General features: G+C 41.1%; 1 protein-coding gene across 5 annotated transcripts in view; it reads left to right on the top strand.

Annotated features, from left to right (window-relative positions):
* LOC126210263 (1-phosphatidylinositol 4,5-bisphosphate phosphodiesterase) overlaps positions 1-7,029 on the top strand; it is a 421,472-nt gene extending 414,443 nt beyond the window's left edge. For all 5 annotated transcript variants that reach the window (XM_049939453.1, XM_049939454.1, XM_049939456.1 and 2 more), the window contains one exon: positions 6,088-7,029. In XM_049939453.1, the coding sequence (XP_049795410.1) occupies positions 6,088-6,156 (69 nt within the window). In that variant the 3' untranslated portion in view covers positions 6,157-7,029. The remainder of the gene's footprint in view (positions 1-6,087) is intronic.
* Positions 7,030-26,660: the final 19,631 nt, after the last annotated feature.

The raw sequence follows: 26,660 nt of genomic DNA, 5'->3' as shown, positions 1-26,660 counted from the left end.
GATCCCCCTAACCAAGTCTGAGGTGCTGGCTTTCACCAAAACTGGAGCTGAGCCAGTGGGACTCACTTCACCTGTTTTGGGGAAACCTGTTTTGTCCGGTGTCAGGAGGAAGCAAATGCAAAAGGTAAGGGTCTATTCGTCGGCAGTTCAAATGTACGGCAAATGATGGTAACCCTTAGGGAAATGGCATCAAAGGAAAGGACATCAGATGCACTCAGTGTGTATGCCTGAGGGCCTCATTCAACATATTGAAGAGGCAATTCTAGCAGCCATTGAGGGAACAGGCTGCAACCAACTGCAGGTTATGGCACATGTTGGACCAAATGATGCCGGTTGTCTGGGCTCTGAGGTCATTCTTGGGTCATTCCTGTGACTGGTAGAGAAGGTTGAGAAGACCAGCATTGCACATGGAGTTTCAACAATGCTCACAATTTGCATGTCCCCAGAACTGATTTTGGTCCTTTGGCTCTGAGTCAAGTGTAAGGACTGAACCAGAGACTTCAAAGGTTCTGTGACAAGCTGGGCTGCAACTTCCTGGACCTGCACCACAGGGTTGAGACCTGTACGGTATCCTTAGGTCAGCTGCGCACTACACATCAGAGGCTGCTACTCAGGTAGCTGACTGGGTGTGGGGTGCACACAGCTCATGAAAAAGCAGTGAAGCTCACATAATATTAGGTACAGAAATCTGGTTGAAACCTGAAACTGGTAGCAGTGAGATTTTTGGGGAAAGTTTAAGCATATATCGAAAGGATAGGCAAATGGGAAATGGAGGTGCTTGAGACTCATCTCCTGATGAAACTGAAAACTTTAGAGAAAACTCAGCTCACATGTACATAAGTTCCCAATCATCGGTGGAGACTTTAATCCTCCAATAATTAATTGAGAAAATTACAGTTTTGTTAGTGATGGGCATGATAAGACAACAAATAGAGCTGATGTCTTTGAGGATGTCCACATCAAACTAGTGTCAGTGACCGTGATGCAGTTGTGGCATACGATGACTGCCAAAGTACAAGGGACAACTAAAACATCTCTGTGAGGAATGTGAAACTTTCAGCATGGGTCAGGAGCATATGGAGGAAATCTGGCTCAAGTTTAAAAGAATGGTTGACCACACGCTGGATAAATATGTACCCAGTAGAACAGTTCATAATGAGAGCGAACCTCCATGGTATACAGTTACTGAAACGAAACTTCTAAAGAAACAGAGATTACTGCGTAACAAAGAGTAGGGCTGTACATAGAGAGATGCTGAATAAAACACATTTAGCTGCCAAGAGAGCAATGCATGACTACAGTAGCAGAATATTGTCAAGTGGTCTTTCACAGAACCCAAAAAAATTCTGGTCATATGTAAAGGCTGTTAGTGGCACCAAAGTTACTGTCCGATCCCTAGTGAATCAGACAGGAATTGAAATTGAGGGTAGCAAAGCAAAAGCTGAAATGCTGAACTCCATTTTCAAATTTTTCTTTACAAAGGAAACCAGGGGAACTGCCTCAGTTTAATCCTTGTACCACTGAAAAGATGAATGAAATAAGTATTAGTGTCAGTGTTGTAGAGAAACAGCTGAAATAGTTTAAAAGTTAGTTCCAGGGCCCAATGGAATCCTTATCAGATTCGATACTGAATTTATGGCTGAGTTAGCCCCTCTTCTAAGTATAATCTATTGTTGATCCGTTGAACAAAAAACCATGCCCAGTTCTTGGAAAAAGTGTAGATCACAACTGTCTACAAGAAGGGTAGTAGGTAGTGACCCACAAAACTACCGTTCACTACCCCTGGCATCAATTTGTTGTAGAATCTTGGTTCATATTCTAACCTCAAACATACTGAGGTATCTCGGACAATGACCACCTCAATGCCAACCAGTATGGATTTTGCAAACATCAATCATGTGAAACCCAACTCGCAGTTTTCTCACGTGACATGCTGAAAGCTTTGGGTCAAGCCACCCAGTTAGATGTAATGTCTCTTGATTTCCAAAAAGCATTTGACTCAGTACTGCACCTATGCTTATTGTCGAAAGTATGATCATGCGGATATCAAGTGAAATTTGTGACTGGACTTAGTACTTTCGGTATGCAGAACACAGCACGTTATCTTGGATGGTGAGCCATCGTCAGATGTTGAGGTAACTTTGAGTGTGCCCCAGGGAAGTGTTCATGTTGTATATTAATGACCTTTATACAATATTAATAGTGAAATCAGGCTTTTTGCAGATGGTGCTGTCTATCTGAGAGAAAGTACATAAATATTGATAACATTTCAAGGTGGTGCAGAGACTGGCAACTAGCTTTAAATGTTCAGAAATGTAAAATTGTAAACTTCACAAAACAAAAAATATGTAGTATCCTATGACTATAATGCCAATGAGTCACTGCTGGAATCGCCCAACTGGTAAGAATGCCCGGTGTAACACTCTGTAGTGATCTGAAATGGAATGATCACGCTTGTAGTGATCTGAAATGGAATGATCACGTAGGTTCAGTTCTACATCTACATCTACATTTATACTCTGCAAGCCACCCAACGGTGTGTGGCGGAGGGCACTTTACATACCACTGTCATTACCTCCCTTTTCTGTTCCACTCGCATGTGGTTCGCGGGAAGAACGACTGCCGGAAAGCCTCCGTGCGCGTTCGAATCTCTCTTAATTACACATTCTTGATCTCCTTGGGAGGTATAAGTAGGGGGAAGCAATATATTCGATACCTCATCCAGAAATGCACCCTCTCAAAACCTGGACAGCAAGCTACACCGTGATGCAGAGCGCCTCTCTTGCAGAGTCTGCCACTCGAGTTTGCTGAACATCTCCGTAACGCTATCACGCTTACCAAATAACCCTGTGACAAAATGCGCCACTCTTCTTTGGATCTTCTCTACCTCCTCTGTCAACCCGACCTAGTATGGATCCAACATTGATGAGCAATACTCGAGTATAGGTTGAACGAGTGTTTTGTAAGCCACCTCCTTTGTTGATGGACTACATTTTCTAAGGACTCTCCCAATGAATCTCAACCTGTCACCCGCCTTACCAACAATTAATTTTATATGATCATTCCACTTCAAATCGTTCTGTAAGCATACTCCCAGATATTTTACAGAAGTAACTGCTACCAGTGTTTGTTCCGCTATCATATAATCATACATTAAAGGATCCTTCTTTCTATGTATTCACAATACATTACATTTATCTATGTTAAGGGTCAGTTGCCACTCCCTGCACCAAGTGCCTATCCGCTGCAGATTTTCCTGCATTTCGCTGCAGTTTTCTAATGCTGCAACTTCTCCGTATACTACAGCATCACCCGCGAAAAGCCGCATGGAACTTCCGACACTATCTACTAGGTCATTTATATATATTGTGAAAAGCAATGGTCCCATAACACTCCCCTGTGGCATGCCAGAGGTTACTTTAACGTCTGTAGACATCTCTCCATTGAGAACAACATGCTGTGTTCCGTTTGCTAAAAACTCTTCAATCCAGCCACACAGCTGGTCTGATATTCCGTAGGCTCTTACTTTGCTTATCAGGCGACAGGGCAGAACTGTATCGAACGCCTTCCAGAAGTCAAGGAAAATGGCATCTACCTGGGAGCCTTTATCTAATATTTTCTGGGTCTCATGAACAAATAAAGTGAGTTGGGTCTCACATGATCACTGTTTCCGGAATCCATGTTGATTCCTACAGAGTAGATTCTGGGTTTCCAGAAATGACATGATACACAAGCAAAAAACATGTTCTAAAATTCTACAACAGATCAGTGTCAGAGATATAGGCCTATAGTTTCGCTCATCTGCTCTACGACCATTCTTGAAAACTTGGACTACCTGTACTCTTTTCCAATCATTTGGAACCTTCCGTTCCTCTAGAGACTTGCGGTACACAGCTGTTAGAAGGGGGCAAGTTCTTTCACGTACTCTGTGTAGAATCGAATTGGTATCCCGTCAGGTCCAGTGGACTTTCCTCTGTTGAGTGATTTCAGTTGCTTTTCTATTCCTTGGACACTTATTTAGATGTCAGCCATTTTTTCGTTTTGTGAGGATTTAGAGAAGGAACTGCAGTGCAGTCTTCCTTTGTGAAACAGCTTTGGGAAAAGGTGTTTAATATTTCAGCTTTACGCATGTCATCCTCTGTTTCAATGCCATCATCATCCCAGAGTGTCTGGATATGCTGTTTCGATCCACTTACTGATTTAACATAAGACCAGAACTTCCTAGGATTTTCTGTCAAGTCGGAACATAGAATTTTACTTTCGAATTCGCTGAACGCTTCACGCATAGCCCTTCTTACGATAACTTTGACATCGTTTAGCTTCTGTTTGTCTGAGAATTTTAGCTGCGTTTAAACTTGCAGTGAAGCTCTCTTTGCTTTCACAGTAGTTCCCTAACTTTATTGTTGAACCACGGTGGGTTTTTCCCGTCCCTCACAGTTTTACTTGGCACATACCTGTCTAAAATGCATTGTGCGATTGCCTTGAACTTTTTCCATAAACACTCAACATTGTCAGTGTCGGAACAGAAATTTTCGTTTTGATCTGTTAGGTAGTCTGAAATCTGCTCCCTATTATTCTTGCTAAACAGATAAACCTTCCTCCCTTTTTTATATTCCTATTTACTTCCATATTCAGGGATGCTGCAACGGCCTTATGATCCCCAATTCCCTGTTCTGCGCTTACAGAGTCTAAAAGTTTGGGTCTATTTGTTATCAGGAGGTCCAAGATGTTATCTCCACGAGTCGGTTCTCTGTTTAATTGCTCGAGTTGGGGTAAAGCAGGTGGTAGACCTCAGTTTATTGGTGAGACAGGACTAATAGGGAATTTTGAATGCACACAGAGAAGAGCAGCACAAATGGTCACAGTTTTCTTTAATCTGTGGGAAAGTGATTCTGAAGGAACTGAATTGGAAGACATCTTGAAGACAGATGTAAACTATCTCGAGAAAGTCTGTTAACAAAGTTTCAAGAACCAGCTTTAAATGATTATTGTAGGAATATACAACAACCCCCTACGTATCTCTCACATAAAGGTAATGAGGGTAAGATTAGAATAATTACTGCACGCACAGAGGCATTCACCCCGTCATTCTTCCTGTGCTCCATACATGAATGGAACTGGAAGAAACCCTAATTACTAGTACAATGGGACTTACTCTCTGTCATGCACTTCACAGTGGTTTGCAGAGTATAGGTGTAGATGTAGATGGAGCCACCACCTGGCTGCACAGTGCCTTGTTAACAACTCGGGTTCATAACTTCGTGGAGTCTGTGCAACACTCACACACTACCATCAGTTCTTGTCAACTGAAATCAGGACTCATCAGACCAGGCATTGCTTTTCTAGTCGTCTAGAGTCCAACCGAAATGATAACAGTCCCAGCAATGTTGCACTGATAGTAAATGCACTCACATCGGTTGTCTGCTGCCATAGCCAATTAACACAAAATGTCGTCACACTTTCCTTACAATTGATTTCTGTGGTTATTTAACACATTGTTGCTTCTCTGTTAGTACTCACAAGTCTACGCAAATGCACTGATCTCAGTCGTTAAGTGAAGGCTGTTGGCCACTGTGTTGTCCATGGTGAGAGGTAATGGCTGAAATTGTGGTATTCTCAGCACACTCTTAACACTGTGCATCTTGGAATGTCGAATTCTCTAACAATTTCTGAAATGAAATGTCCCATACGTCTAATTCCGACAACCGTTCTGTGTTCAAAGTCTGTTAATTTCCGTCATGCGACCATAATCACTTTGGGAATCTTTTCGCATCAATCACGTGAGTAAAATGACAGCTCTGGTGATGCACTGTTTTCTATCTCATGTAAGCGATACTAGTGCCACCTGTCTATGTACATACTGCTACCCTGTGATTTTTGTCACCTCAGTGTGTGTTGCACTTAATCAGTTGCACCAGTAAAATATTCTGGGGGATTTTGCGATGGTGTCCGACTGGGAACCGTTTCTGTGGCGAGTCATTGACAGAGTACTTAGTGACATGAATTAGAATTAATTTAAGAATTATGTGTACTGATTATTCCTGCTCTTTCCACAACTGATGTTTTACTTTTTGAAATTTTTTTCAGCTCATCGAAATGTACAAAAACGAGGAGATCGAATACGAGCTTGCACCGAAGATGGAATTTTTTGCATAAGCCACTGTCTAATTTTGCAGCATATGTGCTGTGCCATACTTCTTGCCAATACGCCGACCTGGACAGGTGCGGAGGAGTCGACGTCGAATTATGTCGCCCCGTCCTCTCTCCGAACCTACGTCCATTTCCTGTAAAAGTCTGTCTTCCTGTGCCACTGTTGTAGCATTTATTCCCACAGCGGGCATATTCTTGAGCCACAGAGTTTGCCCTGCTGCACACTAATTTTGCCAACTTGAGAGAGAATGTGGCTTTCCAAAGATTGTGTAACTGTTTTCTTGTAAAAATAACTGGAGGACTTGTCTTTTCCTTTCTCTCTCTCTCTCTCTCTCTCTCTCTCTCTCTCTCTCTCTCTCTCTCTCTCTCTCTTAGGTAAGATATATTGATGTAGGTCATGCCTACATACAACAGAAAACAAACCAAAGCAAGTGCCATAGAATGTAACAGACAGATACCGCAGGCTCGCATAGTTGAAGTATTTGTGCCTGCGGCAGTCAAAGTTCGAATGAGGGGAGTTGATGTTTCTGCTCGTGAATGGGCTCTTATATTTTAATACGAGGAAAGAATAAATAAAAATTATTGCCGGGACCAGTTCTTTGTGATACTTGCAGACATTGGCTTACTACCCACTGTACGGTGTGGATGCAGTGGGTAGAATGGAGAAAACTGCAAAAAATAATTCTGTGCAGTATACTAACTGCAATTGTGAGTGTATTTGAAATAAGTTACTGTTTGATGAAGCATTTGGGATCTTCCTCTGCTGTGCATTTAATTCAAACAGCAAAAAACAATCACTGAATGGAAAATATCTCACGGGTTCATGTGGATTTTCAGGGAGGAAACACTTTCTTTTTGCCATTAAAAAAAAATCAACAATCAAAGTAAATGTACATTTTGAATTTGCAGGCTCATCGGGACCCTAAAACTGTTATCAGTTACGATATGATAAACAATGATCCATTAAAAATGTGTTTCATCTCTGAATGATGAAATGAGAATTGGTAAAGCATTCTAAGGAACTGATTTGAGTTGACAAATTTTGAAGCAAAATCAAATGTGTGACTGAAAAGAGAACCAGAAATGACAATTACACTCACAGTCCATTGAAATATTGCAGTTTGTGTGATGTAAGTGCTTTTTGAAACACCTGTGTTCACGTACAATTTTTTGTTGTGTTTTTGAATGTCCGTACACTGGATTTATGAGTCGAATGTGATTTGTTTGTTGTGTCATATCTATTCTAGTCAGTAATACACATAGGAAATGAAAATATATGTACAAGAATGGTGAAACTGTATGGTTTTCACCAAATTGCTCATATTGGTGAATGAAGCAACTCTTTATTTTTCCCATACATTTTTAAACACCTAGCTGCATAATAAGAGCTGGACTGTTCACAAGTTATATTACGTTTCGTGTTGTTAAATATTCTGAAATAAATAGATTAGTAGTCAAAGAGTGGCTGTTTGAATGTTAAGTAAAAATAAAATATTTTATAAGTTGTTTCATAGGTGTAAAAACTGTATCTGTTCTATATAGATATGCCAAATGCTAATTTATTTTCATCATATTTATGTGGTTAAAAGTATAATTTCCTTGAAAGCATTCCATTTACACATGATAATTTTAAAGATGTTAATTCCTTGAAAATAGTTTGTGGTGTCATCTTGCCATTTACATCTAAGACCATGCATTTCCATGGTGTATTAAGGAGATATCTGTATCACAGAAGAAAATTTCTCATACTTCCCCCCTCCCCTCCTCCATCTCCCTTCGATGACATAAAATCTAGTCTCTCTGTTTGCCTTTTAATATTTATATGAGCAGAATAAGTTAGTCTTATAAATTATTTCTACAGTAAATGTTGCACGCTTGGTTCTGAATGCTTTATTTGACTACGAGCAAAGTAATGATATGCTACTGTTATTTGACTATTTGATACCTCGCTTCTAGTGGGATGATTTTGTTGGTGTTAGTGTCATCACTGTTTTACCTAGATTGGACAGAAATTTGTGAAGCATGTTCATAATGTAATTACTTAATTGTTGTTAAGTTTGTAAAGATATAATATCTGTGTGCAAATCAAGTGACAGTTGGTAGAAATTTTATTTTCTCTGCAGAAGTGTGAAGCAAAATGTTAGAATGGAGTTAATAATGTTCTGTGGAAATGTTTCACTTTACCGCAAACTGGAACATCAGTGTACAGTAGCAAATAAAGTGACACTTGTCCTTCAGTTGCCCACATTGCTCAAAAGATAAACAGCAGCAGGTTATCTTTGTTATTGATTAATAGCAGAAAGTAATATCAAATATACAAATTTGTTGATGATTGCAACTGATGTACACACTGATGACACAGTAATCCACATGTAATCAAAATATCTCTATTATAGTTGCCAGTAACTATTATGAATAAATAAAGGAATAGTCCAATATTATAAAATAATTTACTAAGTTTAATGGTTGAAAACTTTAATAGTGTTAAAAGAAAAGAAAAGAAAAGAAAAGAAAAATAATGAAGAAGCAATATTGCTGTGTCGTACATACCTGCAGTCGTGTTGCCTTTGCACAATCTCAGTCAACTGTCTCCCGTACAGACATCTACGTGTACACACATACTGGCTGAAAGTGGTGGCACCTGTCAGATTTTCCACCCGGAGTGCTTCAGGGCCTCCACGTGTGCCATATTAGTCCTTTCTCATCTCCACTGTCTGTAAGGCAGCAGTATGCAGGGTGGCACTCTAGATTTTTTTTAACACAATACTGCTTCTTCAAACGTCATATTTAGGATGTATACACCATGGGAGGGCTGGGAAAGATGTGGGAATTTTTTCATCTGGGAAAAGTCCAGGAATTTTTTAGAATTCTGGAAATTTTTCATTCTTTCATTTTTTAGTTAAATTTTTATAATTTTGACATGTAAGAACTGATACTCTAACAAAGAATTTTACTTTAGCCTGCTACAGCATTTGCAGCAATAAAACATAAACGACAGAATAACACCAAAATAAAATTTTAGTAGCGAATAAAAGGTGCTATTTACAACAACAGAACACAGTGCACTTAAAAGTGTGTACTGACAGCATAATGCATCAAAGGCTTTAGGATGAAGTCTGTGCAGTACTTTGTAACAACAAACTGCTTTCAATGAATGTGACAACATGACTGTTCACATTTTTAACAGGTCATGGGAAAATGTTGCTAATCAATCAAATTTGCTTTCACCCAAGATGAATTATATTACGTCTGAGAATGTGCAATGAATTTCTTGAATCATGAGTATTTGACACTCATTCGTAGCATAACACTTTGAGTACCAGCCATTTATGTCATTATTTAAAGTTTTACTGGCACATTTGTGTTTGATATATTTTAAAGGATAACACATGCTAAAAAGGACCAGTATTAAGTGTGAAAGCTTAGCTTTTCTTGTAGCTTTACTGTATGTATATTAATTTAAACCATTAACTATTCCTATTTGTGTCTTCACACTACTTAATAGTTACGTTGCTATTGGTTGACTAGAGTGTATCGCAATCCCCATTTCAGGGAAGCTCTCTGCTAGTGTATAAAACCTTTACCTTCCAAAGAACTGGTAAGTTCTACAGTTGCGTGGGAAAGTGTATTGTCACTTAACATGGAAAATATGTCCCTTCATGTGGGGTATAGTGTACTTTCACCAAGGTTTTTTGACACTACTGTGACACACTCCTGCATGTCAGGCAGACTGGTGACCATTCGGGTCACCCTTCTCTGTATATGTTCAGTATCTCCCCTTAGTTGTATTTAGTATGAACCTAACACCCGTTAGCTGCGTTCTCCCAGTATCCTGCCAGTGTCCAGGTGCCTTGCTCACAAATGAGCCTGTATGATTGTTGCATTTTGTATCCCTACATTTTGTTACATGCACGTATCTGTACGAGCTGACAGATTCCAGTTGTATCTTGTTGACATTGTAGTCAAAGGATACTACATTTTTTTTGTTTTGTGAAGTGTGCAGTTTTACATTTCTGAACATATACATTGAATACCCAAATTTTGCACCAATCTGAAATCTTATTGAGATCTGACTGAATATTTGTGCAGCTTTTTCCAGGTAGCATTCCATTATAGATAACTGCATCATTTACAGAAATGTCTGAGGTAACTATCAATATTACATGCTAAGTCATTAATATACACACTTCTCTGAGGTGCATCTGAAGATAGCTCTACTTCTGCTGACGACCTTCCATCCGAGATAATGGCTTGCGTCCTCCGTATCGAGAAATGCTTGGTCTGGTGAAAATTTTGTTCAGTACGGTCATACATAAGTTGGTAAGTGTCAACTTACTACTGCGTCGGAACCTTCTCAAGAGTCAAGATATACTGCACCTTTATGACTTTTTTGGATGTCGTATGGGAAAGGAAAAATTGGAAACGTGTAAAAGGGAAAGGTGACCACTTACTTATAGACAAATGGAGCCTTTTGCACAGAAAACACATAACAGAAAACAATGACCAGTAGTTTGAGTTCTTGCTCTTTTTCTAGCAAGAGTACACACACAAGTGTGCAAGCACGTGCACCTCCCCCCCCCCCCCCCCCCCCCCACTACACACACACACACACACACACACACGCGCGCGAAACACCCAGGCTTACACGCCCACAATAGAACTGAGATCCTCGCCGTCAACAAATGTCGCCAAGTACCTCCCGAAACCTACTGAAGGCTTGTCAATTCCACGATGTGTGCAACTGCTGATGTGTAACGTACGAAAGGTTGGTCAACAGGCTGTGAAGCATATGATCATAATTTTTTGACTTGTGAGTCTGTTATATCAATAACACTGATAAATCTACAGAAAATAAAAGTTGCATTTTCTATTTGATGCTTCACATTTTCGTACAAATTGTATTTTACTGTGACTGCTGGCATTTGGTGAAATTACTATTTAAAAACAAAGAAATACTGTAGTTTATTAAAAAGATTATGATACACTATGTGTTGTTAACATTTACATTTGATAACAAGTATAGAAGTCAACTGAAAGTAAAAAACAATATTACTGCTAGTGAGAATCGAGCTGAGGGCTTAGCAGTTACGTGCCTTATGTGTTACAGATTCAGAATGTGGCAGCTGTGCTAAAATTCTTGTACTTACTATCACTCAGAAACATTAATTCTTCAAAGGCTATTCTTTCTGAGCATTGTTAAGAGGTTTGTCATACCTCTGTAGGGGATTAACGTCCAGGCTGCGGAAACTACGATGCACTTGTCCCATCTGAATCTTTCCATAAGCTGCACAGAGGAGATATTCCCCATACCCCACAGATGAGAGCTGACTGCAGGAGTGGTACAAATTCAGGGTTGCCACAAGTTTCCCCCAAGTGAAACTCCTTGATATTTCCCTGATTTCCAGACAAGTTATAGCATTTTTCCCTGACAAATTTTGAGATCTCAAGGGTAAGTAAAGACGTAAGTTGACCAAAGAATGTAAGGACTTCTGTATTTCTCTCCTTAAGGAACAAAAGTCTTCAGTAATAACATCAACATCTTTTATAATGAACCGTTTTTATATGGAGGAAGCATTAAGACCACTGTTGTAATTTTATTTCAATAAAACAAATCACATTTGGTGACAAAAATACACATTTCCTTGGAGTCAGAAGACAGATTTAAAATACCTTCACTGGGTTTGAAAAAAAAGTAGACCTCATGAAAGAAGAGTTGTGTAAACTAAAACTATAGGTGACCGCCAATAAAGTGTTGGTTCTACTATGTTCATCATTGTCAGTTATTAGTCACTGTGTTATGTCTGTTGTTTTACAGATATTGTGTGTTTTTTCTTTCGAGAAATATATGAGTACATAGCATACAAACCGCCGGTAATTGCCAAAATTTTCTTCTTCTTATTGTCCTTACTTTCTAACATACGAATTATTTTTGAAGAGCTAAAGGTACTATAATAAATGAAATGTCTATAGAACGCCAAATTGTACACTGTACTTTCATTGAGATAGTCGCACTTTCTGATATCCATCGCCTGTGGCCTCTGGCCTGCTGAGGAGCATCACAGGCCTGGTCCTCGGATAAACCACGAAAATCCACCGCATTACGCCACACACTAACTCGGCCTGCAGGCAGATCGGTGAGACTAGATCCTACGCGCAGGGCCTGCCATTAGTGGGAGTCGATGGACTTCAGATTGACAGGCCTGATCCGTTAGAGATACCCACAGAAATGGCCTGCAGTTTCAGCCCATCGTGGAAGTCCACTTGTGTGGCCAGCTATTCACATGTCACAGACACTATATTGATGAAATGAGACCGTGGTGAGAAATCCACGCAACAGATAACTTGCGGAAATACTCTAAGATCAATACGAATGAGGATAGGTAGCATGTCTGAGGATGATCTCTGGACCACAGACAGGCATGTAGAAAAGACAGTCACACTCTCACAACTAAATTTAGCCTTTGTCAGAAAACGAGAGCATACACACGGACACAACTTGTGCACATGTGACTGCCGTCTCCCGCTGCTGTGTAAACAATCTCTGAGAATCGGATCCAAACACACCACTCCTCATGCCTCCCTGCGTCCTGTCAGTAGCTGCTAGGCTAGTGGCAAAAAGTGGTGGCAGCACTGAGTGGAAGCACAGGGGAGAGGTAAGAAGGGGAGAAGCAGTAAGAATGAGGGAGTAGGAAACGGCACATGTACTCAGCTGTGCACAGCCAGCGACAATGCATGACATCTCAGTAAACAAACCATTTCATCTACTGAGACAAAAGAGATTTTTCCAGTGTTTTTTTCCCCAAATTTCTCTGATATTTTCCTGATTTCCCTGACACTTTTGTAATTCTCTGATGTGCCTAATTTCCAGAACTTGTGGCAATCCCGAAATTGGCAGTACATTTGTGGTCTTTACTTCTAATGGAAAAACTCCCGTCTTGATATTGATGTTCACATTGAGTATGAATTTCAAATGTCAGTCCATGTGCAATGCTGAGAAAAACATTCTGATAACATAGTCAGGGACAATGAATGGAGTAAATTTTCCCATTAGCTGTAGGTAAGAAAGAAACAATAACTGGACCATGGACATAAACAATGGAGAGTAGTTGATAATGTGTGGAAGTCAATATCAGTATCAACTTTGTAACAACCTCAGAGGCAGGAATTTTGAGCATTTGCTGTAAAAATTTAAAATTTAATTTATCTTTTTTTCATCATCTGTTGTCTGAATTCACTCATGGTGACCTGCTGTACTTGTTACAATAATAATTAATGCAACTTCTCTGTGCTTTGGGCTTCATATTTCATTATTAATGGCACTGCAGCTCACAGTGCCGCACATCAACTAAATTACTCCAGTGCCATTTCGGCACTATGGCATATTATCTGTACAGATTAACAGCATTACTGTATTTTTAGTGTGAGCTTTACCTGACACTCTTCGAAGAATATTGTCATTTAATGTAACCGACTGTGGGTAGGAATTTAAAGTTTGCATAGCTTTGGCTGTTCAGCTAATTTAATTAGCAAATGTGGCCTCTGTTATTTAGTATTAGCTGGGGTAAATTTATTTCAAGGCGCACACGATATTGGTCTGTGCTGCTCGGATGTCGTCTACAGCTGTAGCTCCACGACGGTGTCTTTTGATCTGTGGCTGCCTGGAAAACTTCACTCACTTCTGTATCCTCTGACACTGCTCTGGCCTCATCACTATGTCATTTCCCTTTGCCCAGCACAACCAGTCGATAAGCTGCAGCTGCTTTCGCTTCTGTGTCAGGTGCCCCCTACAGCCTACAGTCTGAGCATCTGTCATGATTGTGCCTGCTGCCACAGTCACTCCCTCGACACCTCCACCGATGACCTCTCCCAAACTTTCCTCTCCCACAGACCTCGCCCACCAACAAATCTCTCTATAGTCTTCTCCTGGATTCCTCAGGCCAAGATACTTCCCACTTCTAGTAAAGTTGGAAGCATGCCTCTGATTGCCCAGAGTGTGCTGGCGTTGAGTCGCTCACAGCCTACTCTTCCAGGGTGATGACTTTGTCAGAAAAGTCCCAGTGATGTGCGCTCTCTCTCTCTCTCTCTCTCTCTCTCTCACTCTCACTCACACACACACACACACACACACACACACACACACACACACAGAGAGAGAGAGAGAGAGAGAGAGAGAGAGAGCGCTATGCACATGCCTTTCCACTTTCCCCCTTTCCTTTTATTTCTTGACTGCATTTTTCTTTCAACTTTTCACATCTTCTCTCCATCTTTACTTCTCATTGTTCAGTTTTAGAACCAGACAACTGTAGGAGGCACAGTTACTGATCTCTTCTGAAAGGCTTTTGGAATCTATACTGTGTTCTGACATTGTCAAATACCCTAAAGAAAACGAGATACTGACACATTCTGAGCATAGATTCAGAAATGTCATTTTTGTAAACATTCGATTGGCTACTACTTCACACAGATTAATGATCGCTATTGACAGGGGACTCAAATAAATTCCATATTTCTACATTTCCAGAAAGCAATCGGTACCGATCCTCACGACCGACTGCTAATCTAATTGTGTACCTTTGGAGTATCATTTGTGGGACTGGATTTGTGATTTACTGTCGGGAAGGTCAGAGCTCGTGCTAATTAATGGGAAGTCATCTGGTAAAAGTGAAGTGAAAACTGGGGTTGCCCGAGGAAGTGTTACATGCATTCTGCTGTCCGTAATCTGTATAAATGGCTTACAGGAGTCGATCTGAGGAGCTACCTTGGGGTGTTTGGAGATGATGCCAATGAGGCAGTCATATAATAAAGTTATCAGAAGGTAAAACTGAATTGCTACAGATTTAGACAAAATATCTGCATTGTGTGAAAAGTAGCAATTGGTTCTGATCACTAAAAATATACCAGTAAATTTTGGTTATGTTATGTCTTCCTTTTCATGCTGTGTGGTTCTTTGGTAGATACAGGAGCAAGGGCGAGATGCTGTTCATGAACAGAGAATTCAGATTTTAATTTATTCTACATTTTATATCAAACAGGAAAAACAATACTTTGTTGCTGAAGTAGCAGCACGAGTTTGCTAACAGTAGATCTAAATGTAGAAATATGTACAGATACAAACGATTTATAAATTTGTCACTTTTCAATACAAAGTCTATTCAGAAGATGTCGAGCCCCGGCCACTACGAAAGCCTGTAAAAGTTATTCGACTGGCAAACACACAAAAAGGACGTTGTGCCTGAATGTTTGAACTGGAGCTCTGGAGAGGGGATGTTTGCATCTCATTGGCAGCGGTGTAATAGTTTGTGGCAGTGCCCTCGTGACACAGTGGCAGCTGTAGGAAACACAGTGCCGTAACTGGCGGCGCACACATCTGAAAGTGCAGCCGACTGTGTGGCCGATACCACAGGTTAACAGTAGATCACACACGTTCGAAAGATGTGAGTTCCACAAATGCTTAGGGAGCACAGTTAAAAACTACTTAATTTGCTGTCATCATGTGCAAAATGTTGTGAGGCTGAGTGAACCAAAGACTGCACTTTACTGGCAGAACACTTAGAAAATCCACTAAGGAGACTCCCTACACAATTCTCATCCAGCCTCTTCTGTCGTATTGCTGTGAACTTACCAGATAGGATCGACGGTGGACATCAAAAACTTGAAAGGAGGTCAGCTCGTTTTGTATTATCGCAAACTAAGGGGCTGAGGAGTATCGTGGAGGTGATAAGCGAGTTCAGGTGACAATTATTAAAATGGGCATTTTCTGTTCTGGTAAAATCCCTTCATAAAATTTCTGTCGTAAACTTTCTGCTCCAAATGCCAAAATACTTTACTGCTGTCTGTGTGCATAGAGAGAAATGATTGTTGTGATAAAATAAATCAGAAGTTGCGCAGAAAGATTTAGGTATTCATTTTCCTCGCTTGCTGTTTGAGAGTGGAACAGTAGGGAAACAGTCGGAGAGTAGCTGTATAAACATTCTGCCGAAAACATATGTGTGAGGTGGAGAGTAATTGTGTCAATGTCAACATACAAGCTGGACATCAAACTGCACCGGCAGACCATCCCAGCCAACGAAACTCCGATACCATTTCTTGCCTACCTGCAACAAAATATCGCTAGAACAGCAAGGAAAATACTTTTCGATTCTTCACCCACATGACCTATTACATTGAGTGCTTCAGATTCCTGTAGAAGAAAGAAATTTACTGTTTTGAAACTACTGAAAAATGTAATAAATATGATGACTGCAAAAATGTGATGACAGTTATGGTGTACTATTTCAAAACTTTAGAGTCATACAGACATTGACGAGTGGATCACAAATTTGATTGTGCTTTATTTCACTTACGGTTTCCTTATTCTTTCCATGGCCATACAAAATAGTACTGTGAGATGCAGCAGAAATCGATAAATTCAATATTATACATATACCACCAAAAGTTTTGCAGCACCACAATATTTTGTGTAGGGCTGTTGGAATTGTGACTGTTCCTCTACTGATCTGAAGGTCACCTGTGATATTTCTAAACATACAAACAATTATCATGAGCACCACCTACAGGTACAGTTCAGCACTCGAATGGACTGCAGTATTTCAGTCGAAAGTACTGTACCACCAGGGACGACTGGGGTGTAGGAGAATGAGCATCTGTCACACCACAAAGGATAATCACGACCATTGATTGGCTCTGCATCTTCACATTACGTGCAGAAATGTTGTCAACTGGGTAAGTTGCTTGACTTGTGCACCAGAACCGGTCATGAGGTGCGGACATGGAATTAGTTCCAATTGAAAGCTAGTGTTGACGACTTAAGCACACAGGCCGCTTACATTTGACAGGCGCACATGGTGATTGGATGATCAATATCTACAAATTTTGAATCGAAGGAACTGTGGGCTGGATGCTTCAAAACTGAATATGGCATTCGAAGAAACTACAGGATGTTTTGTATCGCATCAAACTATTAGGAGACAATTGCACGATATGGATCTCCATTTCCGGCAACCATGGTGAACACCTTACCGTGCACCACAACACTGCAGACTCTTGTCACAGATGGGGAAGAATTGTGCAGAATGGATTCCCAAGAATTGGTGTTGGGTATTGTTCACAGATGAAACTTGGATCTGTCTGTACCCTGATAAGTGCAGATAACATGTTTGAGGAGAACCTGTTAATACCTGATGTGTTCCACATTTGCATCAAGAAGGTGGTGGACTGGTGTTTTGGGATGGCATTACGTGGCACTGTGGTACAATGCTGCTGTTTGGGGCAGTCTCACTGATCTGTGGTACAGGGACAAAATTCTGCAACTGTACTGGCAACATTTTGGTGAGAATTTGATCTCGATGGATGATAAATCACGTGCTCATTGCATTGTTCTCATGAATATGTTCCTCTGACAAGCCAGGATTGTCAAAATGGAGTGGCATGTCTGTTCCCCAAATTGACTGACTGACTGAAACGAGCTGTTTTTGAATGTTGACAATGACCAGATACTCTACGTGACTTATGCAAAATTGCCATTCAAGAGTGGGACAATTTGGATTCATGATCTCATTGGTGGTATACCATGAAAGATACAATCCTGCATCCGAGAAAGGGGACATTCCACCACATATTTATGTTGGCCAATAATGTTGTGAAAATACTCCCCATGGGAAACTGATGACTTTGGTGTTATACAAGCATTTCTTTTATTTTTGTTTCATTTGGTGATCTGGACGCATTGCAAGTGAGTCAGTTTTGGTTTTCTGTGCCACAAATTTCGAAATAAATGGGCAAGACAAAACTTTTGTCGATATCTTTATTAGCTAGTAAGCGAGAGACTGGCACATTTCCACTTACAAGTCGCTACCACTGATGAACTCTGTCCGTATGAGCCAGATCATGAAGTATGTTTGATTCATAATAGCTCTTGAATATAATGGACATTGTTTGCTCAGACTTGCTGTTACTGAGACTAAATGCAGAGAATTAAAACATACAAGAGAGTAAAAGGCAAATGAATTTACTTGGCACCTTAAGTGATGCATTGCCTACTGGCATTTACACCCATCAAATAAAGTTTTGCATCACCCCGGTTCCCAAAACTCCTCAAGATAGACGTTGACTGTTGATATATCACAGATATAGTCCCTTTCAGTGTTCAGAGATGTCACTAAACCTGCCCAGAGATGTAAACAACCATGCATAAGCAGCGCCTATTAGATGGAGGGGGTCCGACAGCCCATCAGTTCCAGTCATTCCACCAGGAAGGAGGTATACGAGTCATGTTGTTTGTAGTTCAACCATGCCCAGATGGTCAATACTGCAGTTCTATTGCGTCTGCATTACTACTATGTGCCAGGAAGGACTCTCAACAAGGGAGGTGTCCAGGCATCTCGGAGTGAACCAAAGCAATGTTGTTCGGACGTGGAGGAGATACAGAGAGAGACAGGAACTGTCGATGATATGCCTCGCTCAGGCTGCCCAATGGCTACTACTGCAGTGGATGACTGCTACCTACGGATTATGGCTCAGAGGAACCCTGACAGCAATGCCACCATGTTGAATAATGCTTTTCGTGCAGCCACAGGATGTCATATTAAGACTCAAACTGTGCACAATAGGCTGCATGATGCGCAACTTCACTCCCGACGTCCACTCCGAGCTCATCTTTGCAACAACAACACCATACAGCACGGTACAGATGGGCCCAACAACATGCCAAATGGACCGCTCAGGATTGGCATTACATTCTCTTCACCAATGAGTGTCACATATGCCTTCAACCAGACAATCATCGGAGACGTGTTTGGAGGCAACTCGGTCGGACTGGATGCCTTAGACACACTGTCCAGTGAGTGCAGCAAGGTGTTCCCTTCTGTTTTGGGGTGGCATTATGTGCAGCTGACATATGCTGCTGGTGGTCATGGAAGGCGCTGCAACGACTGTATGATACATAAATGCCATCCTCTGACCAATAGTGCAACCATATCGGCAGCATATTGGTGAGGCATTCGTCTTCATGGATGACAATTCACACCCCCATCATGCACATCTTGTGAATGATTTCCTTCAGGATAATGACATTGCTCGAGTAGCCAGCATGTTCTCCAGACATGGACCCTATCGAACAAGCCTGGGATAGATTGAAAAGGGCTGTTTATGGACGACGTGATCCCCCAACCACTCTGAGGGATCCACGCCGAATCGTTGTTGAGGAACGGCACAATCTGAACCGACAGTGCCGTGATGAACTTGTGGATGGTATGCCACGATGAATACAAGCATGCGTCTATACAAGAAGATATGGTGCTAGGTATTAGAGGTACCAGTGTGTACCGCAATCTGGACCACCAACTCTGAAGGTCTCTGCTGTATGGTGGTACAACGAGCAGTCTGTGGTTTTCATGAGCAATAAAAAGGGCCAAAATGATGTTTATGTTGATCTCTATTCCAATATTCTGTAAAGGTTCCAGAGCTCTTGGAACCAAGGTGATGCAAAACTTTTTTGATGTTTGTATTTTGGCACCAAATGTCACAGACATACTGCAAAGGCAAAAATGTATTTCTTTCAATGAGATACAGTTTTCAGGAAAATTATTTGCACAGATGGGTGCTACACATGATCTGTTTAGATGAAAGATACATATGTTCAAGGTGATTGACAGTGTTGGATATAATGGTGTTGTAAATGCTTCTCAATTTCCCACACTATATACTTTATATTCAGTAAAGATACATAGGACATGAAATATTTTAGAGCACTAAATTTTCTGTTATAATTTGTGGAAACAAAACCTTTAGACTAGCCAGAATGTGGCTGGCAATGCAAGGAAAGGAGTCTGCAGGTTTCCTGCCCAGAGACAAGAACAGCTCGCTGCCGAGTAGCACACAGGCTGGTGGCCAGAGGCGGGCCAGCACTCCAGACTAGCGAGGATGCTGACACGTATCCCCCAGGCCAGGATGCTGTCGTCCTACATGCAGTAGCTATTCTGGCAGACACACTTGATGTTCTTACATAGAACTTGCAACCTAGAAGATACTGCAGTCTGCATTTCAGTTATTTTTCTTATTAAAATCCTTAGTGTGTGAATAACATTAAGACAGGACATCACTGGAGTATGGAATGTTAGATACCTTAATTTTGTAGGTAGATTACAAAATCTAAAAAGAAAAGTGGATAGGTTGAAGTTAAATGTAGTGAGAATTAATGAAGTGCAATGGCAGGAAGAAGAGGACTTCTGGTAAGGTGAGTACACAAACATTGCAAAATCAAATTTGTAACGATATTATGAAAAGGATAGTTGCAGATGGGCAACAACAAAAAAACTGTCACAAAATAAGCTTTTGCCCAACAAGGCCTTCGTCAAAAATGACACCCCCCCCCTCCCCCCCCACACACACAGTGTCTCTGGCAGCTGTCTGGCTTATTTTGTGACATTCTTATGCCTTTGCTGGATCGCACAAAGTGCCGTCTGCAAATTTTCTTGTATCTCGTCCATTGTTGCAAATCTTTATCCTTTCAACAGAGTTTTCAACTTTGGAACTTTCGTAACACTGAGTACAGCTTAAGCTCTTATCACTGTAGGCTTCCTGGATGATGTGTCTGTAAAGGCTTTCTTGAGTTTCACACTAAATTTAATACAGACGCATTGCTCCTTTAACTCTGCTATCTTGAAATTCACAAACCATGCGACATAATGTTCTACTCAATACAAAACTTAACAGACATACAACAATGAAACTTCTGGAAATACAGGCGTGTGCAGGGTGCCAACCGCATTTCACTCTGACACACGACTGGTGTGAAATTACAAATGTTCTGAAATTTTTTGAACAGACCTCATTCATAAGTAAATACAAAGCTAACTCCTACAACACAAGTCTATGTGCCAACCAATTCCGCAGATGATGGGAAGATTTAAAGAATGGATGACGAGAACAGTAACTGAAGAGAAAAAGGTTGGAGAATGTGGACTGTGGGAAAGGAGTGAAAGGCGAAGCTATCTGGTAGAATTTTACACAGAGCATAATTTAATCATTGCTAACAAACCATGAAAGAAGGTTGTTTATATGAAAGAGCCCTGGAGACACAAGAATATTTCAGACTGATTATGTAATGGTAATACAGAGATTTAAAAACCAGATTTTAAAATGTAAGACATTTCCAGGGCAGATTAGGAATTTGACCGCAGTTTATTGGTTATGAAAACAGCGTAAAACTGAATTCATTGCAAAAATAGGTGCAAGATGGGATCTGTATAAATTGAAAGAACCAGAGGTTTTTGACAGTTTCAAAGGCAAACATTATGCAACAATTAACTGAAACAGGGGAAAGAAATACAAAAATTTATTTCTGAGGAACAATAACAGACACAACAATATGGTTTGTTGCAAGGGGTAGCAGAGGTCATAAGGTTTTTTTTTTTTTTTATTTTTTTTTATACAGATATGCTTCCACATGTGCACCATTTGTTGCCTGTAAAGTGTCTAGTATGGTACTCTGTTTCTCTCCATGTCTTTGCCAACATCTCTTCTGTCACTGCCTCTACAGCATCTGGTGTTTGTGCCATAAGAGTATGCCCATCAGGAACTGAATGTTCAAACTTATGCTTAATGTAACCCTGTCAAAATAAAATTAAAAAAAAAAAATGCCGAGAGAAGTTATGCCTGCTGAATATGGTGGCCACAGTGTTGGACCATCTATCGATCCGCCTCTCCGGAAAAGTTTCGTGCAAGAACTGGCACACAAATACACCCCTACTGTGGCAGTACACCATCTTGTTGAATCATTACCCTTGATTGAAATTCCTGTAACATGTGCAACGTAAAGTGCAGAAGTGTATCCATAAAAACTTACGGAGTCAAATTTCCGTGTGCAAAAAACTACATAGACTTGTAGAAGCGTATCAGAGGTACCGGAAACGGTGGAGAGGGGCAGCTGCCCTCGTGAGAATTGAGTTAGTGTACAAACATGAAAAATAACCTGTAATGACCTAAAATACCTGGAAAATTATGACAAGAAAACAGTTTTAATCTTTGGGATTTAATTACCGGCTGAAAGCCACTTTAATTAAAAAATGGCTGAAGGCCAATAACTTACAATGCAAGCATGATCAGAAGTTTAAAAGGCCAGCATTATCTTAGAACAGTTCTTTAGTTAGGCTGAAGTAAACAAGTTGAATTCAAGTCGGCTGAAGGCCTAACACTTAAAACTCCGTAACATTAATTTTTAAAATACCAAAGGCCTTACGTGAAACAGTTCTTTAATTTAGGCTGAAGGCCTTAAGAGCAAAACAAAAATTGGCTAGAAGCCATACAAGTACAAACAACAAGAACAAGTTTTTAAAAAATAAGGCAGTACACTTAAGGGCTCAAATGTTCAAGGGTCGGCCTGGAATTCAAACACTAACACTTGCGTAGGTGAGACAGGCAGTCGGTCCAACCATTTTCAATCTGCTGGGAACCCAACCGACAGACAATCAACAGACCAATGATCAAGATCAGTTCCGCTCCACACTTGCACCAAACTCAAACAGTGCTAACAGCGGAGACTGGAACAACAACCAGAACGGATCACATCACAGACAACCCGTAAGCGGTGGACGACCCTAATACACGTCATCTAACCAGACAACATATCAAATGGCCAAGCAAGGTCGTTGCCACTCAAACGTGTTTGTCTGCAATCGTCAGGCGAGTGATGGCTATCCTGTCCTTCCTCGCTACTCCACGCCAACCGACCAATTCAGAGCCAGTACACCGACAACCTTTAAATAACTTGCCAGTCAAACCACATAAACTACATACAGTTGCACGAAGAACTAGACAATGCTAATGGCAGTGACTGAGCAAACAAGGACAAATCACGAGTTTGCACACACAGCCAACCCATAAGCAATTGCTGGCCAAATATACGTTGTCCGACAAGACCACTGACTGACAATCAACTAAAGTCGTCCCCACTCAAATCGTGTGTTGGCAATCATCGGCGAGTGACGGCTATCTGCACCTACCTGGTGCTGCATGCCCCAACCGACCGACAGCTACACGTCAGCATAGAGACGGCACTAAAATAACTGGGCAGTGAACATCACAGGAAGAAGAACGTGACCAATGCTAAAAGCAGTGACTGTGCAATCACCAGCATGATCACATGTTGAGACACACACCACCAACCCATAAGGGATAGGTGAGCAAATACACGTCATCCGGTAAGACGATCAACCGGGCAATGGTCGGGCAAGTCGTGGCTATCTGAACCTCACTGCTGCTGCAACCTGACCGAACTTCTGCCGCGTCCCACCTGTCCGACTGAAAGGTCCGAACTGCACTGCTGGCACGTTCCAACTCGTTGGACGACACACGATGACCAGGAAGTAATAGCAGTCCGGCAAAGATAATACGGCAGGGCCTATATAGATAAGTGCTGCTGCTGCCGCTCACGGGCAGACAAAGCAGCAACTCAGTGACACAAGTAATTGAAACTAACATAACGAGGTAGCAGTACGGCAAAAAACAGGATGTTATATAAGAGATGGCACAAACACAAGCCACACTCGGCTCAGTTAATCATAAAACAAAGTAGAGAATTGAAGAACTTTAGGGAAGGTTGGAAATGAAATTTAAAACTGGATCATTAATTTAAAATCACTTTGTCCTTCTTTAAGAAAATTCATTCTTCAAAGATGTGTGAAATTTGTGGTATAACTACACTGTCCAGCCACATTAATTAATGTGACCACCTGTCAAAAGCCTGAATAACCACCTCTGTGAGATGTGTAGGAAGAGAGAGAACGAGGTTCTGGAAGTTACCAACAGGGATTTGGAGCCCTGATGAGTCCAGCGCCGTGGGCAGCTGTGCTAGGTTTCTCGGTTGAGGATCGGTGGCTCAAAAAGGCCAGTCGAGATGCTCCCACAAATTCTTGATATTGTTTAAATCCAGGAAGTTTGGTGGTCAGGGAAGTACGGCAAGCTCATCTTGTTGGTCTTCGAACCACGCACATACTCTGTGAGCTGTGTAATATGTTGCACTGTCCTGCTGGTAGATGACATCCTGCTGAGAAAAAATAAACTGCACGTAGGGGTTGACATGGTCCCCAAGAGGAGATGCATACTTGTGTTGGTCCAGTGTGATTTTCACAATGATTAGCTCGCCCAGGGCAAACTGTGGCAAAGAGCAAAGTAGACAATCCAGTGGCACATCAGCTAAGCATAACAAGATTGATTTCAATGGCTGCTTCACTATCAGGGCCAACTGGATCTTCCCCTCCACCACCAGCTTTTCTGAACTGCGCAGATGGGAACTATCCTTACAACACATTCTCCACTCTCATAATTATCCAGGCCTCAACATACGGTAACATACTGTCCCCACACCCTCCACCCAACAGTTTCCACCCCCTCTGCCCTACTATCTCCTCCACAATCATGTCGCCCAGCCTTTTTATTTGCCACCCTCTGCCAACACACCTACCCATCTCTCCTCACTCCTCTTCTCTTCACTCCTTTTTTTCCCCACCTCCCTGCCCCACAGCCTCCTGACACTGAGCCTGTTGACATTCTAGTCCCTTCACTCTCTGCCAGACTGTGTTCCTCTGTCCCTCCACCCGGACACTACTACTATCCCTTCGCCTTCCCCGCCTACTCTAGATGGCTGCTGCCATCCCACTTAATAGTTGCGTTCTGGCCACAGCTGCCCGAGTTTGCAGTCATGTGTGCATGAGGTATGCTTGTTTGTACGTATGAATGGTCTGTGTTTCTCTTTTGCCTGTCTGCAACTTAACATGTCTAATTTGAGGTAAGTAGCAATCTTTCTTTTCCTTCACTGTCGAAATGTAATTTACATTTTTATAGCCAGAATACAGAGTCCACCAGAAAAATGTATACACTCTTTGTCAGGCTCTATCGAGATACCGATATTGTCATTCGATTTGAGTTACGAGTGTGTTGTAGTATGGTCTTTGGCTCAATAGATGTTAGTACCTTCACGTTGGTGTTAAGAAAACAAGATGGCTGGAGCACACTCGACATTCGAGAAACGAAAATGTGTTGTAAAGTGATTTTTCAAGTGTGATAATACCACTGAAGTGCAACACCAGTATACGCGGGAGTTTGAAACAGAACCGCCAACCCACCTAAAAATTAAACACATCACTGACAAATTTCAATTGCATGGAACGATTTGTAATATTCACAAAGGAAGATCAAGAAGACAGCGTACAGCTACAAGTACTGCTTTGTTGGCTCTCGTGTTGGAAACATTTGTTAATTCTCCACACAAGTCTGCTATACAATGTGCACGTGAAGTGGGGGTTAGCAGCACAACTGTGTGAAGAATTCTGAAAGTTGCAAAGTGGAAAGTTTACATTCCACGATTACTACATGCACTTAATGACAACAATCCTTATCGTCAAATGCAATTTTGCGAATGGTATGAGTAAATGGTAACTGATGATTAACAATTTGTGTCGAAGGTAACGTGGAGTGACGAGGTACAATTTAAACTTAATGGAACCCTGAATCGGCATAACAGTGTGTACTGGGCACCAGAAAATTCGTATGTTTATGTGGATAAAGTAGTCAATGTACCAGGGGTTCATGTGTGGTGTGGACGATGATCTAGAGGCTTAGTAGTACCCTTTTTCTTTGATGCTACTGTCACTGGAGAAGTGTATCTGAAAATGTTACACACATCAATTTTGAAAAGGTATATGTGCACTTTACACTACCACCCAGCCGTACGAGCTTTCCTGGATGGCAATTTTCCGGGCCATTGGACTGGACAAAGAGGGCCTATTGAGGAGTTGCCTCCAATCACCAGATCTAACACCTATGGACTTTTACTTGTGGGGAACTGAAAGATAACGTCTATCGATGTAAGCCACACACACTGGAGGATCTTCACCAAGAGATTACAGTGGCATGTGCAGCGATCTCCACTGTAACATTGAGTGACGTAGTTGCGATGACTGCTCGTCATTCTGTTATGTGTATAGCCGCCAATGGTGAACATTTTGAACATTTAAAGTAACCGTGCACTAAACTGTAAGTTGTACAACATTGTGATCAATTATTAGATGTAAAATAAATGTATAAGTAATAGTTTTTGTTCCTTAAAGTGTGTATACATTTTTCTGGCGGACTCTGCATTCAGGGATTTAGTACTTGTCCAAAGCTCACAAGAAAAGAAAAATTACATGTCAACAAACTCCGAGCAATACGAATATACTATGATAAAATGAAATGAATGTACCAATTGTCTGAGTAAGGAAACTACTACATGTGTACACATCCCATAAGGACATCCACAGAGAGAGTTCAGTCTTGGAAATGTTCCCTACCTATGAAGGGAACCAAAAAAGTCACTGCCTCAGTTCCCAAATGTGCACACATTTTCATAAGCCTCAAATGGCTGTTGGTGTGACAAAACAGTTCCACAACAAAATGCACTCAACAAGAGCTTACTCTTCCAAAATTCAAATAATGGATAGCAAATATCAGAATAGCATGAGATTCTTCAGTGA

This window comes from Schistocerca nitens, chromosome 10 (assembly GCF_023898315.1).
Source record: "Schistocerca nitens isolate TAMUIC-IGC-003100 chromosome 10, iqSchNite1.1, whole genome shotgun sequence".
Taxonomy (NCBI): domain Eukaryota; kingdom Metazoa; phylum Arthropoda; class Insecta; order Orthoptera; family Acrididae; genus Schistocerca; species Schistocerca nitens.
This window is presented reverse-complemented; position numbering and strand designations above follow the sequence as displayed.